Source organism: Nelumbo lutea, chromosome 4 (genome assembly GCF_056320005.1).
Source record: "Nelumbo lutea isolate HS-2025 chromosome 4, American lotus-T2T, whole genome shotgun sequence".
NCBI classification, from domain to species: domain Eukaryota; kingdom Viridiplantae; phylum Streptophyta; class Magnoliopsida; order Proteales; family Nelumbonaceae; genus Nelumbo; species Nelumbo lutea.
In genome coordinates this window covers 9,659,434-9,673,810 of record NC_142687.1, presented here as the reverse complement: position 1 = coordinate 9,673,810, position 14,377 = coordinate 9,659,434, and the positions used below count along the sequence as shown (strand labels likewise).

General features: G+C 38.0%; 1 protein-coding gene across 1 annotated transcript in view; it reads left to right on the top strand.

The window, feature by feature from the left end:
• FIP37 (FKBP12 interacting protein 37) overlaps nucleotides 1–14,377 on the top strand; it is a 33,237-nt gene that overhangs the window by 5,241 nt on the left and 13,619 nt on the right. Inside the window, exons 4-9 of the mRNA XM_088985708.1 lie at nucleotides 1,687–1,754; nucleotides 1,881–1,917; nucleotides 10,637–10,724; nucleotides 10,925–10,989; nucleotides 11,079–11,156; nucleotides 11,559–11,606. Of these exons, the coding sequence (XP_088841834.1) occupies nucleotides 1,687–1,754; nucleotides 1,881–1,917; nucleotides 10,637–10,724; nucleotides 10,925–10,989; nucleotides 11,079–11,156; nucleotides 11,559–11,606 (384 nt within the window). The remainder of the gene's footprint in view (nucleotides 1–1,686; nucleotides 1,755–1,880; nucleotides 1,918–10,636; nucleotides 10,725–10,924; nucleotides 10,990–11,078; nucleotides 11,157–11,558; nucleotides 11,607–14,377) is intronic.

The window sequence follows — 14,377 nt, the reverse complement described above, 5'->3', positions numbered from 1 at the left end:
GGCGGGTGCCTAGTTGCCTAGATGGGTGCCTTGTTGCTATAAGTCAAAGCATTCAGGCGAGACACCCAGCCAAGGGTGCCTAGTGGTCCTCTTGTTCATATATAGATAATAGATCACATTGTATATCACTACAAGGAAAATGAGTCTCTTTTGCCATTGTTTTTTCTGATATATTTGTCAAGGTTGGTTTTTTCCTTTTGGGTGATCAAGGGGATCTATATTGGTCAAGGTTCATATAGATAATGGTATGGCAGAAGTTCTCTGTTTGTTGCCAACCTGACACAACCCTCGTTTGTTGGGGCTTGGGACCGATAGTGTAAGACCAGCTCAGCAGTAGTGGAGTTAATATTTGGTTAAGATTGTTTACAGTAAATGAATTCCATGGCTGTTATTAGTTGTATCTAGGTTCTTTTGTTGTTTAGGCATCTTTAGTCTCTGCAATAATAGTTTCTATTAGGTTGTGCCTTATGGAAAGGAATCTGGCAAGCAAAACAGGATTTCTTGAATGGTATTAAATATGAAATTGGTGAAGGAACTGAGGTTAGATTTTGGTTGGACCCTTTGTGTGGGAAAGATGCTTTACAGGAGCTCTACATTTCTCTGTTTGAAATAGCTCAAAATAGGAGGCAATGGTGTCTGATATTCTGACTCATCATTGATGATAATGGAGTATGGACTGTGGAATCCTCTAATCAGGGGAGATCTAAATGATTGGACTTGGTGAGGACAATTTTCCTTGGGCTAGGATCTACAGGGGCTCCCACCAAGGTTGTCTTTTTTGTTTTGTACTGCCATTCTTAACAAGTGTATGATGGCTGACAATTTGCTGAAGAGGGGCTGTTATTGTAGATAATACTAATTGTACTTTTTCTGATGAGGGGATGGAAAAAGTACATGCCTTTAGTATTGGACATGTTTGGAATTCAGTGGTGTTTCCTTGGAACTATGGAGGATGCAGTAATAAGTTGGCATCTTACTAGCTAAGTAATAAAGGAAAGTGGTGTGGGGAATCATGCCTTTACATCTGGTTTGTACTGTATGGAGGGAAAGGAATGGTATAATCTTTGAAGGAGAAGAAAAGAGGGAAGAAGACATCTTAAAAGTTCACTTATAAGAAAAAAAACGACATCTTAAAAGTTCTTTGGTGCAGCATATACTACTGGGTGGCAGCTCACAGACTTTTCAGGAACAAACCATGTAATTCTTTTTTTATGATACCCTTTTTTGTAAATAAAGTAGTATTTTTTGAAATGCAGGTTCTGGGATGCACAATTTCTGGCTGTGTTGGTTGTAGTGGATGTGTATGCTTTGTTATTTCAATACAATACTTCACACTTTTTCTCAAAAAAAGTTTCTATTAGGTTGCCTAAACAAATCTTCAATGAGTCTTTTCATGCTATATCTAAAAGGCTTGCCCAAACTTTTTTTTTCTTCTTTTAGGTTTCAGTTGATATGAAAATTTGTTCTGTTTTGTTTCTATCATTATTTGCTTTAGTTGTTTATTAGACCTATTTACTAGATATTCTTATATCCATGGAAATCCTTCTTGTATTTTCCTCAGAATGTGTACTCAATTGTTCTGAAATGAGAGAACTCTGAGTATCAGAATATGCTTCATGATATGATTGCGTGGAATTTATTCTTGCAAACTTAGGAAAAACTTTTTTTTTTTTTTTTTTAATGAAGGGAAACTCAAAAATAGAGGAAACTGCACCTGGTGTTGCCACGGGAATGATTTTGTCTCTTCGAGAAAGGTAATAGTTATATTTATTTGTTTTATTTTATTTTATTTTTTAAAACTGCTTGGTAGCTTCTAGGCTATTAATTTCATTTTTGCTATCTGAATTCTATATGCTTATTGGTGTTTTTTTCTCATGCAGTCTTCAGAATTGTAAGGATACCCTTGCAACCTTCCAGGTATGTATAGTATATTAATATTTCCAATAAATATTATCTATTTCTTGCTTTATTGCATTTGAGTTTTGAGTAAATCCTTGTAATCTGTCATGTTTTCCCATTTCACTAGGTAGATAGGTGATTTCTAGTTTTGGAAAAAATTGAGAAAAGGTTAGCGGCTTGGAAAATAAACTATATGTCTTTAGGGGGTAGAGTGACTTTATCTAGAGCAACCCTAGCGAACCTACCGGTCTACTTCTTGTCCATTTTTAGGGTACCTGATAGGGAGGCTAAGAAGCTGGAGAGGCTAATGAGAAATTTTATTTGGGAGCCAAGGGAGGAAAAGAAAGATCATTTAATTAATTGGAGAATAGTTTGTAGGAGCAAAGAGGAAGGTGGACTGGGGTTAGGTAGGTTAACTCTGAAGAATAAAGCCCTATTAGGAAAATGGTTGTGGAGGTGGCCTAGAGAAAGGGAGAGGTTGTGGCATGAAGTGATAGCTAGTATACATGGAAGACTGGAAAACGGATGGGATGCGGGTGTATCAAGACAAGCAACGTAGGCATCTCCTTGGAAAGCAATCTAAAGTATCCTCCTTCAATTTCTCAACTTTGTTAGGTATGATGTCAATTCTGGTAACCTTGTTTTATTTTGGGAAGATACTTGGGTGGGGACTGCTGCTTTAAAGGACCAATTCCCGTCTCTTTATTCTATTTCCCTTTACAAGGAAAAAGTTATCTCTCATTTTCTTCCATCTCCTATTTCACCTTCATCCTTAAGTTGGGATTTTGACTTTCGGAGAGGTTTGAGGGATTATGAACTTAACAGTGTCTCAGATCTGTTGTCTCTTCTTGGTAGTGTCTTTTTGGACCCTCTTAGTTTGGATGTGAGATTATGGTCCCCTAATCCAAAAGGGTACTTCTCTTGCGCTTCTTTTTTTAAGTTCCTTTTCTCTTCCCCGAGTCGGTGGGGTTTTTTGACCAAGGGGATTTGGTTTAGACCTATTCCACCAAAAATTGTTATTTTTTGCTGGGAGGTGCTTTATAGAAAGATTAATACCTTGGACTGCTTGCAAAAGAAAAGGCCTTTCATGTGTTTATCCCCTAACTGGTGTGTACTTTGCAGGGCTAATGGGGAGGATTGCACCCATCTATTTGTATCTTGTTCCTTTTCTAGAGCCATTTGGAGTTGGATTTTTTCTTTGTTTGGGTGCATGTGGAATTCGTCCACAGATTTAAGCCAGCTATTCGATCATTCTTTTTTTGTGTGGCCTACAAAAAAAGGAAAATGATGTGGAGATGTATTAGAGCAGCCACATTGTTGACAATTTGGGAAGAAAGGAATGCAAGAGTATTCAAGGAAAAGGAAAGAAGCATTCAGGCTGTTGAGGATTGATCTTAATTAGGGCCATTCATTGGCTGAGAACTATGGACTTCTTTCATACTTTTTCCTTTGATGATATTTTGAGAAATTGGTTAGTGGTGGTTAGCAGCCATACAAGGAAGGACAGGGTTTCTGCAGTGTGGACCCCTCCGCCTGAAGGATGGGTAAAGCTGGATTTTGATGACAGCAGCAGCCAAGGAAACCCAGGCTCATCAGGAATAGGAGGGGTGCTAAGTGATACGGAGAGCAATATATTAGCCTTGTTTTCAGGTCCTGTGGGATTAGGAGACTCTAATAGAGCTGATATTTTGGTGGCGGTACAAGGTATTCAGATTGCAGAACAATTAGGAGTTCAGCATTTGGTAGTTGTAGGAGACTCTCAAATTGTTGTGGGATGGCTGACAGATCCAAATTCAGCCATGTGGCGACACAAAGATTTATTAAGGAAAGTCAACTGATTTACAAGAAATATGACAGTTACCTTTTGTTGGGAGGGAAGATCAGCAAACACCTTAGCGGATGGATTAGCTAAGCAGGGGGCTACTAGGGAACATTTATTTTGGGCTGCTTTGTAATTGTATTTATGACTTGTTCTGTTTTTTATTTGATGTAATACTGCCCTGAAGAGGTAACAGCTCGTACCTCTTTTGAGTTCCTTGTACTTTTCTGAATTAATAAATTATATTATTTCATCAAAAAAAAATTCTTTGATCAATGTAGAACTTGTAATGCAACTCCATAGGAACCCCTATCTGATGAAATATGCAGCATCTGTCTTGATTAAATTCAATAAAAGTAATATGTTATTTGTTTTTTTCTTAGAGATGCATTCTCACTCTTATGTTCAGGAAGAAACATCATGCCAAAAATAGAAATCTGGTTCTGTTTGGTTGTGTGCTTCTCAATTACCTTTTTGGTGCAGTTCTCATTGTACATGGGCTGATATATTTGGTTTTCTTTTTGCAATACAATACTTCACCTTCTTCAAAAAAAAGCTTGCTCATCAGGTTGGAATGTGTTGATTGTGGAAGGGGACTGCCAAGGGGTCATTGGTTGGATGGACACAAGAAACTGTATGTTCTGGCCCCTTATAAACTACATTGAGGCGAGGGTGTTGTCTTCCATGATGAACAACGTGCTCAGGTAAACATGTGGGTTAGTAAAGAGCCCAGCTGACACGTTATCAAGGGATCAGATAGGAAGTCAGATCTGTTTATTGGGGCACAAGGCCTGGGGGCAACATTTTAAGAATTCTATTGTAATAATTTTTGTGAGTCAGCTTGCTTCTGTTGTATTATATCAATAAAGTTCTTGGATTGTGTAAATTGTTAAAAAGATGTAATTTGGTCCTGTAGTCAAGGATGAGCTTGGATTAGCTGAACTCCACATGCTGTTTTGCAAGCTGTGGGGCTAATCAAGTGAGTCCATGCTAGTTTTACATGAGAAGAGTGATTTTCATGTGCAAATCCTTCTTCAAAAAGGTGGTTGTTCCACAGTTCCTTGGTGCAGTACTGTAATTTTCAGAAGGAGTACATTGTGTGAAAGGGAAGAAATTGTGTGGACTGAGGAAAAGAAATAAACCTGTTGTGGTGTTGGACTGTATTGCCCTTCTTTTTGTGGTTGTTTGCTTGTTTAGGTGTAATTTGAAGTATCATGAATATTGAAGACTCTGCCACATGGCCCACATCTAGTGTTTTCTCAATGCAGAATGGGATGGGTGGGGGTATAGATTTATCCTTTCCTATGGTTGTTATACCACTGGATGGAACTGGAATGGTTGAAGGGGATCGGATTTTACATTATTGCAAGAGAAAACATGGGGTATATAAATGGGAAAATTAAAGAACCTAATTCCAGGAGTGCAGAACATGACAGGTGGAACTAGGAAAACAACATGGTAATGTCACGACTTTTAGTGTCTATGCAACTTCAAGTGAGAATGAATTTTATGTGGGCTGAAACAACTTATGAGATCCAGGAACAAGCAAAATCAACTTATTCTGAACTACGTCACTATGTAGAGATTTATTAGTCATAGGCAACATCATCCACTTGTATACAGGGGGAGATAAGTTTATCCGTGTACTACTCTGACCTCACTTCCATCTGGAAGGAGTTGGACCATTATCAGAGTGTGAATTGGAAGTGCAATGAAAATGCAAAAACTTACAAGTGTCTTGTTTCACAGTAGCTGAGTTTTTGCCTTTCTCCTAAGCTTGAATCTTGTGTATGACTCCATTGAAGTGCATATACTAGGAAGCAAGGATCTCCCATATTGCTAAGAGGTATATGCCCTAGTACAGTCAAAGGAAAGTAGAAGAAATTTGATGAATAGTTCTAGGGGAGATTTGATTGATTTGACAGCAAAAGGGAATGCTGTTACAAGTGGAGGAAATTCCGTTAAGAAGGGGGATTTCCAAAAAGGGGTGGATGACAAGGACAAACTATGGTGTAACCATTGCCAGAGGTCTTGGCACGCTCGTGGTACTTGTTAGGATCTTAATGGGAAGCCGAAGTGGGTTCATTAGTTGAGTAAGAAACAATGTTCAAATTGGAATAAGAAACCGTGACATCAAGGTTTAAGGAAGTTCAATGTAGCAAACATGACCTCGCAGGAGACTTAGCCCTCCACTACTACTGTGACTCAGACAGACCCCTCTAATTCTGATCCTAGGGAGGATATCATTAATTCCTTCCGTTACCATTTGGAGCTGTATGGTAAGGCAATTCACCAAATGGAAATTACACCTCCTCCCTCAACTTTATTTGCATCTACATTAAGTAACTTTGCCACAACTTTCCATGTATCTTCTCATTTCCCTGACTCTCCTTGGATAATTGATTTCGGAGCGTCAAACCATATGACTAGTAAGTCAAATTATTTTCAATCCTATAAACTTCTCTCTAGGAGGGATAAGGTGAGACTAGTTGATGGCTCATTCTCCACCATTGTTGGTCAAGGAATCATTTCCCTTCCCTTTAAGCTCACCTTTCTAATGTTTTGCATGTTCCAAAATTACCTATCAATTTGTTGTTTGTTGGTAGTATCACCAACTCATTAAATTGTTCAAATAACCTTTTTCCCTTCTTTTTGTGTAATTTTGGATTTGGCCTTGGGGAAGATGATTGGTAGGGGAAGTCTGGTGGATGGGATTTACATACTAGAGAATAAGGCTGGTTTTGCGGTCACAAAGTCCAAGAGTCAATGTAGTAGAGTCAGGCCTATTTATGGCACAATCGTCTTGGTCATTTATCTTTTGAGTCATTAAAAATTTTGTTCTCGGAGTTGTTTAAGTTAGTATTAGTGTCAGAGTTTATATGTAAAACTTGTCAATTGAGTAAACATCGAGCTCATTTTTCTTCAAGAAATAATAAGTTTGAATTTCATTTCCATATTTCTCATTTTGATGTTTGGGGCCATGTTATTTTACCTTGAGACTGGCTACAAGTATTTTATTACACTTATTGATGATTACTCTAGATACAAATGGGTGTATCGCATGCGAACTAGAGATGAAGTGCCAAAAATTATAAAATATTTCCAGCAGATTATCTTCACGTAATTTTAAATTGAAATTCAAATCTTCTAATTCGATAATGCCAAAGAATATTTTCATAATAACCTCATGGAGTTTTTTGCTTCATGTGAATCACTACACTGTAGTTCATGTTCCCGAACACCCCAACAAAATGGTGTTGCTGAAACAATGATTTAATTGGCGCACCTAGTTGCACAGGTGAGGTGCATTTTAGGGTAGGCGTCTCACCCAGGTCCCAGGCGCAACACTTTCAAAAGGTGCATGCCTAGTGCACCTAGGCGTGCACCTGATGCACCTCTTGTGCCTTAGACCAGGCGTGCACCTTTGAAAATTTTACGTTTTTTTTTGCTTTTTTGAACCTAGCGGTTGGGTCGGGGGCGCCCCGACCATGCCTCATAGTTGCTAATGTTGTTCATTCATTCTTTTTAATAAAATATCTTCTTAAAAGGCAATTAAAATTATAAGATCATTATTTTTGTGTGAGAACTAAGAATTTAAGACCCTAACATGGACTTGTTTGTACAAAGGCGGCCCATAGAATCAAGAATGTAATATGTTTTACATCAAATTAACTACTTGAAGTAATGCAATTGGGGAAAAAAGAGAGATTGTGGGTTTTACATGCTTAAAAATGTTTTATATGTTTGATTTTATTTTTAAAATTTCATTTGACTACGCCTTACATGTTATGTTTATGTATTTTAATTTTAGATAATAGGTTTTTTAAAAGATTTATTTTAAAATTTAAGTTTTTTATCAACATTTATTTTAATATTTGTTTTTTTTTTTTGTATTTTTTGAACTGTTGGCATTTTTTGACATTTTTTTTATTTTTAGCATTTTTTTTGGTATTTTTGCGCATTGCCCCTTGCACTTTTAAAAATCACCATCTTCTTGAAGTGGCTCGGGGATTTTTGATTCATATGAATGTCCCAAAACGTTTATGGCTTGAGATTGTCTTATGTGCTATATATCTCATCAACTGCATTCCATCTCTATGGTTAGAGTGCAAGACCCCACATCAGCTCATGTTCCCCAAGGCTTTGTTATTTCCTATTCCTATACGCGTATTCAGTTGCCACTGTTTTGTTTAAAACATGTCTCCAACTTGTGGTAAATTGGATCCTCGTGCTATTCCTTGTATTTTCTTGGGGTACCCCATTTCTCAAAAGGGGTATTGGTGTTTTGATCCCGTCTCTAAGAAATACTATGTTTCTATGGATGTATCTTTCTTTGAAGGTGAGCCTTTCGTTCTTGTTTCTCCTCAAGGGGAGTGTAGAAATGAGGAGAAACAGGTTCAGTTCCCTCCTCTTCCCTTCCGTGTTTTCTTTTGTCGCCACAAAGGCCAATGCCATCGGACGTATCTGAAAGCTGTACCACCAATGCCATCGGATTCCCTGGGGGTGGATCCTACCCAACCAGGTTCCCTTGTTCCCATTGATGTAATGAGGAGAAACAGATTTAGCTCCCCCCGCCACTTCCTTCTCTCTTCAACCTTCTTTTTTCTTGTTAATACTTTACAAGGATGGCAGTGTTTTGGGGGGAGATGGGGGAGAGAGGGAGGTTTCGAATGGCACAAGCCTTGGTAGGTTAGTGCTGTTGCAACGTAAGATTTCTGGAAGAAAAACACTTTTAAAAGAGTTGATGTCCAAAAGAAATAGCTCCTCTGTCCATCAAATTGTAGGGGAGTGACTTGGAAAGTTCACCTCACTACATTAGCAAACAAAAAGAGTTCATAGCTCAGCTGGATGCATCTACCTTAGCACACGTTACTGTGTCTATGTTGAGGTATTGCTGTTGTCAGGCGTGGGCAGTGGCCGGAATTGCAACGGCAGCACAACGATGTGGAACTCTGGTAGGTGGTGGGCACTGTTGTGTGACTGGAGTGGAAGCAAGAGGAGAGGGAGAGAGAGTGAAGAGGAAGAGATAAGATTAGAAGTAGAGCAAATAAATAAAAAATTATAAAAAAGTAAATAAAAATTAATTTCTGTCTCCCATCAATCTCGGTTAAGAAAGGACCAGCACTGTCGCTTGCTATGTTGCACATGGGAAGTGTACTTATCATGTAAAGCTGATGTGAGGGCCGTAATTGGTGACACAGCCCCCACTACAGCCTTCTCCATTCAGCTAACCTGGACGTGTCAAGAACATAGTGAAAACCTTGGTGGAATCAATAAAAGGAGCAATTTCTATGATATCGGAAAGGCATGATACCTGGACAACTTTATCCAATCAGGAACCCACATAAATTTTGAATGAATACTACTTGATTGATTAAGTTTTTTTTTGTTACAATTGGTTATCATTTTTTAGGCATCATAACTTGTTGATATCATAGTTTTACATGACAACTTTTTGTGGAAATCATTCATTAGTCTAAATCCAGAAATTATCATGCTATTTTCTTGATCAATAACAACGAAGTTTTATTGATCAGATAATAGATAAGTCAAATGGATGATCAACACCAACAGTCTTGGTATGGATGGGGAGCAGGGTTGCAAAATCTGAAATACGACCAAAAAGGCACAAACCTTCTACCTTCTAACCACTGAATGGATGATGAAGTCACTGAACTCATTTAATGTCAACATATTGGCTTGGGGAATAATTGATAAAAAAAAATATTGACTTGGGGAATAGGAGTCAGGTCTGTTAGCATCTAAAAAATGGGTTTCTTTGAGCTAGTTATTTTTTCGTCAGTAATACATCTTGTACCAAGCTAGTTACCAGTTATTTGTAGGTTCAAACAACTATTAAATAATGGATATGACACTTGATAGAGAGGAATTTTGAAACTTGATCATGTAGTCAACCCTATTTAGTTAGGATAAAGCTTTTTGCACTTGTTCTGGTAGATAGTGGAGTCACAAGTGGTGTTACGGCTTGAGTTATTTACTGCTTCATGCAGGTGTGCAGTGTGCTTAGGGGGTTCCAAGGGTAAGTTGGAACTACAAAGCACACCCATGTTCCTTTTTCCTTTTTTCTTTCTTTCTTTCTTTTATTTGGTGGTGGCTGTCTGGTAAGGGTCATTTCTTTGGAAAATGGTAAAATCTTGGATTGACAAGCATACAATGTGGGTTTGAAACTGGAGCGGCCACTTGGTGCAAAAATTGCTAAAGGTTAGGCTTGTATCCTTTCTACCCCTCTCAATACCCTGGATGGTGAGGGCTCTCATTGGGTAACAGCTGGTAGATGTCTTTTGGTTGTGTTGATTGCTTAATGGTTATTATTGGTGCCTTTGGAATTGGAGTTCGACTAGGTTTTCTTGTGTACCTGAGGAGATTTGTTCTGTTTTGAGAGTTAGGTGGTTTGTGGTTGTTCTCTTATTTTTTTAATATCCTTGCTCCTGTGTATAAATACTGCTTGTATAGTTCTATATATAGTAAATTTTAGTTACCATAAACAAAATGTGTTGTATAATTTACTCAATGGGAAAATATGATTGTGTAGCTGACTCATATAGTTGGAATAAGACTTTGTTGAGTTGAGTAGAATTTACTCAATATCATCTAAATGAGATTATGTCCCTCGCCTCTATCTTTATTGTTGTTATTGCTGCTGTTGTTGCAAAATTTTTGCTAGAAATGAAACTTTACACAACTAACAAGTAGATTTTATTCGTAATCTTGAGTCATGGCAGTTACCGAAACATCCTTTCAAAAATATTTCTTTGGAGGTTGTTATTTTTGTCTCTGTATTCATGCAATCTGGGATCATACATGCTGATTTTATACATTAAAGATGGCTTTTTCATCATTATCTTATACTAAGAATGGAAAGTCAACTTTGGTCGATAATGTGGCACTTTTTTCCAGACTGAGCTTGAAGCAGCAAAATCAGAGATTCAGAAATGGCATTCTGCATTTCGAAATGAGCCTGCTATACCTATAGGCACATCTCCAGGTTAGCACTTCATATCTTCATGTGATTTAAGTAGTATATTTAATTTGTTTTTCCCCATATTTTGGCTTGCATTTATTTTTATTGAAACTGAGTAGTTGAAACACCTATATGATGCATATTAATGTTATTTAGTAGTTACTACTTATCAATAGAAACAAAAAATTCTAGTTGCATTTGTTTGACTCTTTCTATCATTGCAGAACCTGGGTTAGTGGTTAGTTATCTTCAAACCTTGAAATCCTCAGAGGAATCACTGAAAGAACAGGTGGGTAAAGTTTTTGCTTTCTGAACTTTGTAAGTAGGGATCGTAGCCTAAGCCTTACTTGATTTCTGATGTTGTTTATTTCTAATCAGCTTGAGAAGGCAAAGAAAAAAGAAGCTGCCTTTGTTGTAACTTTTGCAAAACGTGAGCAGGAGATAGCGGAACTGAAGGTAATATGGCTGTCCACCATCACACTTCCATCTGTACATATTTGTAAGATAGGATGTAAAATATATTATTTCAGCATTCCATCTGCTTTAGAGAATCATTTGGAAGAGAAACATATATAACAACTTAATTTCTTTATTGAGACATGATGATTGGTTCCATATCCTATGTATATTATTGCTCATCGGTTTCTCAATCATATGTACACAGAAACCATCATCCTCTGAAAAGATTGGAATTTTCTCCAGCTTTTGATAAGTGCACCAAGTTTGCATCCAGAATGATAGCTGTTAGCACAAATATGCTGGAATGAAAATTACTCATATGTGTTTGGCAGTGGGTTCTGTACTTTGTAGAGAATCTCTGATTTGATCATATGCTGAAATTCACTTGTTAATTTCCAGTCTGCAGTTCGCGATCTGAAGGCACAATTGAAACCACCATCAATGCAGGTATTGTTACTTAAGTTTCTTTCTTTCTTTGTTTTTATCTCTGGGAAGGAAGGGGGTATAGCTGTATAGGTATCTACTTGTGGCTATTATTTTGATTCTAGTTCTAGCTCTTCACTAATGCCAAACTAAATGCTATATTGTTTCTGCTTGTCTTTGTGATGAAAGATGCTGGTCTTTTTCGTATTTTTTTTTGGACAACAATAGGAAATAGTAATTGTACCCTGCTCCATCTTTGGGTGGCAAGTCGTCCAAGTTGTTAGCCAATTTAGGTGCACACATGATTGAATATTAAAAACATTGGGTTTTGTTGATTACTGGAGTGGTGCTAAGACCTCTAAACCGGTTGGGCTTTTGACTGCTGTTTCTCTTATATCTAAGAATTTGTCATGGCACAAGAACTACATTGTATGTTATGTTTTGTCCACAAAAAAGTGGTCGTATATGATCTGATGGACTTAGCTAATCCTGGAAATTACCAAACTACTACCTAGTGTGTTGATACCAACCTATATAAAGTTCTTATGGTAATACTGGCACATTGCGTGTGACAATGAAAACTATTTCATTTTCTAGGATGCCATTGTGCTGACATTTTGCTTATTCTTTTAGACTAATAGCTTGGTGTTCACATTAACAAGCTGTAGGATGTTAACCACTTCCAGGACCAATTAAATGTTTGAATGCAAGCCATACCAAATAAGATTTTTCAGATTAAATCTATATGCTCTTAAGGCAGTTTTGGCACAGTGTTTCCGTTTTGATCTGTCTTACCACTAAATTTCTCTAAAGGCCTAGGCTGGCCTAAACTAAAGCACTGCAGGTTATATTTGGATAAAACTGGAAGTGGATGAAACAAGACTTGTACACATAAAAAAGAGGTGAATTGGTCATAATGTTGTTGTTAATAACTTTAAAATCATCTGTCCGTCAAGTTTTTGGGTTTTCCTTTTTTTTTTTTTTTTGATCATTAACAGTGAATTGTATTAATAAGATGGAAAAGCTGAACTACAAGGAAGGAGCTAAAAAATCTCAACTCCCAAATACCCTATGAACTCGAATTCATGAAGCAATTACAAAACAGCCCAAAACATTGAGTTTCTGTTCACCCCTTCCCTAGCTAGACCATCTGCCAGTGCATTAGCCCTTCTCACTATCCATGTACAACGGATTTCAATATCCTTGGCCCTTTGAATCCCTTCAAGAGCTCCTAGGATCTCAGCCCTCAAGGAATCTCCCACCCCAATTGGACCAGAGTACATAGCTAACAGGTTCCCATTTTCATCCCTTATTATTCCCCAAACTCCGGAGGGCCCTGGATTGCCCATGCTGCTGCCATCAAAATTCAGTTTGGTAAGCCCCTGAGGTGGAGGTGTCCAACAGGAATTTAAGGTCTTCTTGATTGAGCCCAACTCCGCAATCTCCTTCCACTTTCTGGCCATCTCATCAACTGAGAACACTGCAAACAACTCCAAGGTTTTCAACCAGTGAATCACCCTAATGTGAATAGTTTCCAGGATTACTTCCAAGCTTCTCTCCTTATTAGAAAATACCCTTAAATTTCTCTCCTCCCAAATAGTCCAACGCACTGCAGCCCTACCACATCTCCACATGATCTTGGCCCTTTTGGTTGACCAATTAAGAATGGAAGTAAACAAGCTTTGCACATCCGAAGGGGGAGTCCACTTGCAACCAAACAGAGAAGTAAACCATTCCCAAACGACTTTAACAAACTGTCAAGAAATTAATAAGTGATATCCGGACTTACCATCAGATTTACAAAGAACACACCAGTGAGGAGACAAGCATCTATTGGGTCTTTTTAATCCCCTATATTAACTCTTTCTAGAAAGGCTTTCTATTAGAAGCACTCAACCTTTGGAGGAATAGGTCGACACCATACTTCTTTAACAGAAAAAGACAATCCAACAGGAGAAGGGGATAAAAGGGCCTTGAAGAAAGAGGCACAAGAGTAGGAACTTGAGGGAGTGAGTGTCCATATTCTACTATCTGACTTCAATGGCTCAATGAAGACCCCTTCAAGAATGGATAATAAGGTTGAAATGCAAGCTAATTCTGTGTCCTTGACATCTCTTCTCAAGTTCAAATTCCAACCGAACCCAGAAGGTGAATTAGAAGGAACAAGAAAAGAGGAAATTGGCTCATTTTTAAGGGTAGAGATGGCAAAGAGGCTTGGAAATTGATCTTTCAAAGAGGAGTTCCCAACCCACACATGTTCCCAGAATTTAATGAGGTTACCTGAGTGTAAGTCATACCTGACACATGGATAGAACAAGGGCAAGATGGCTTGAATAGCTTTCCAAGGAGAAGCTCTTGTAGTCCTTGCTAAGATCCCAGAGTCCCATCCATTGCCTGCCAGCCCATGTATACTTCCTACTATCTTAACCCACAGTCTTACTTTCTCCAATGAGAATCTCCACAACCATTTATCCAACAGTGCTAAGTTCCTAACCCTTATATTCCCAATTCCAAAATCTCCATCCTTCTTACATCCACATACCACATCCCATCTGACCCTATGGTCCTTCTTCTCCACTCCCGGCTCCCAAAGGAAGTCTTTCATTAGTTTTTCCAGCCTACTAGCCACCTTAGCTGGAATCTTAAAAACTGATAGGAAATAGACAAGAAGGTTGGCAAGAGTAGACCTTATCAAAGTGATCCTCCCATCGAGAGAGAAATAATTCTTCTTCCAGTTGGCAAGTCTTTTTTCAAACCAAAGTTCACCTTTCTGAGGATTATCTCCCAATTGTAAA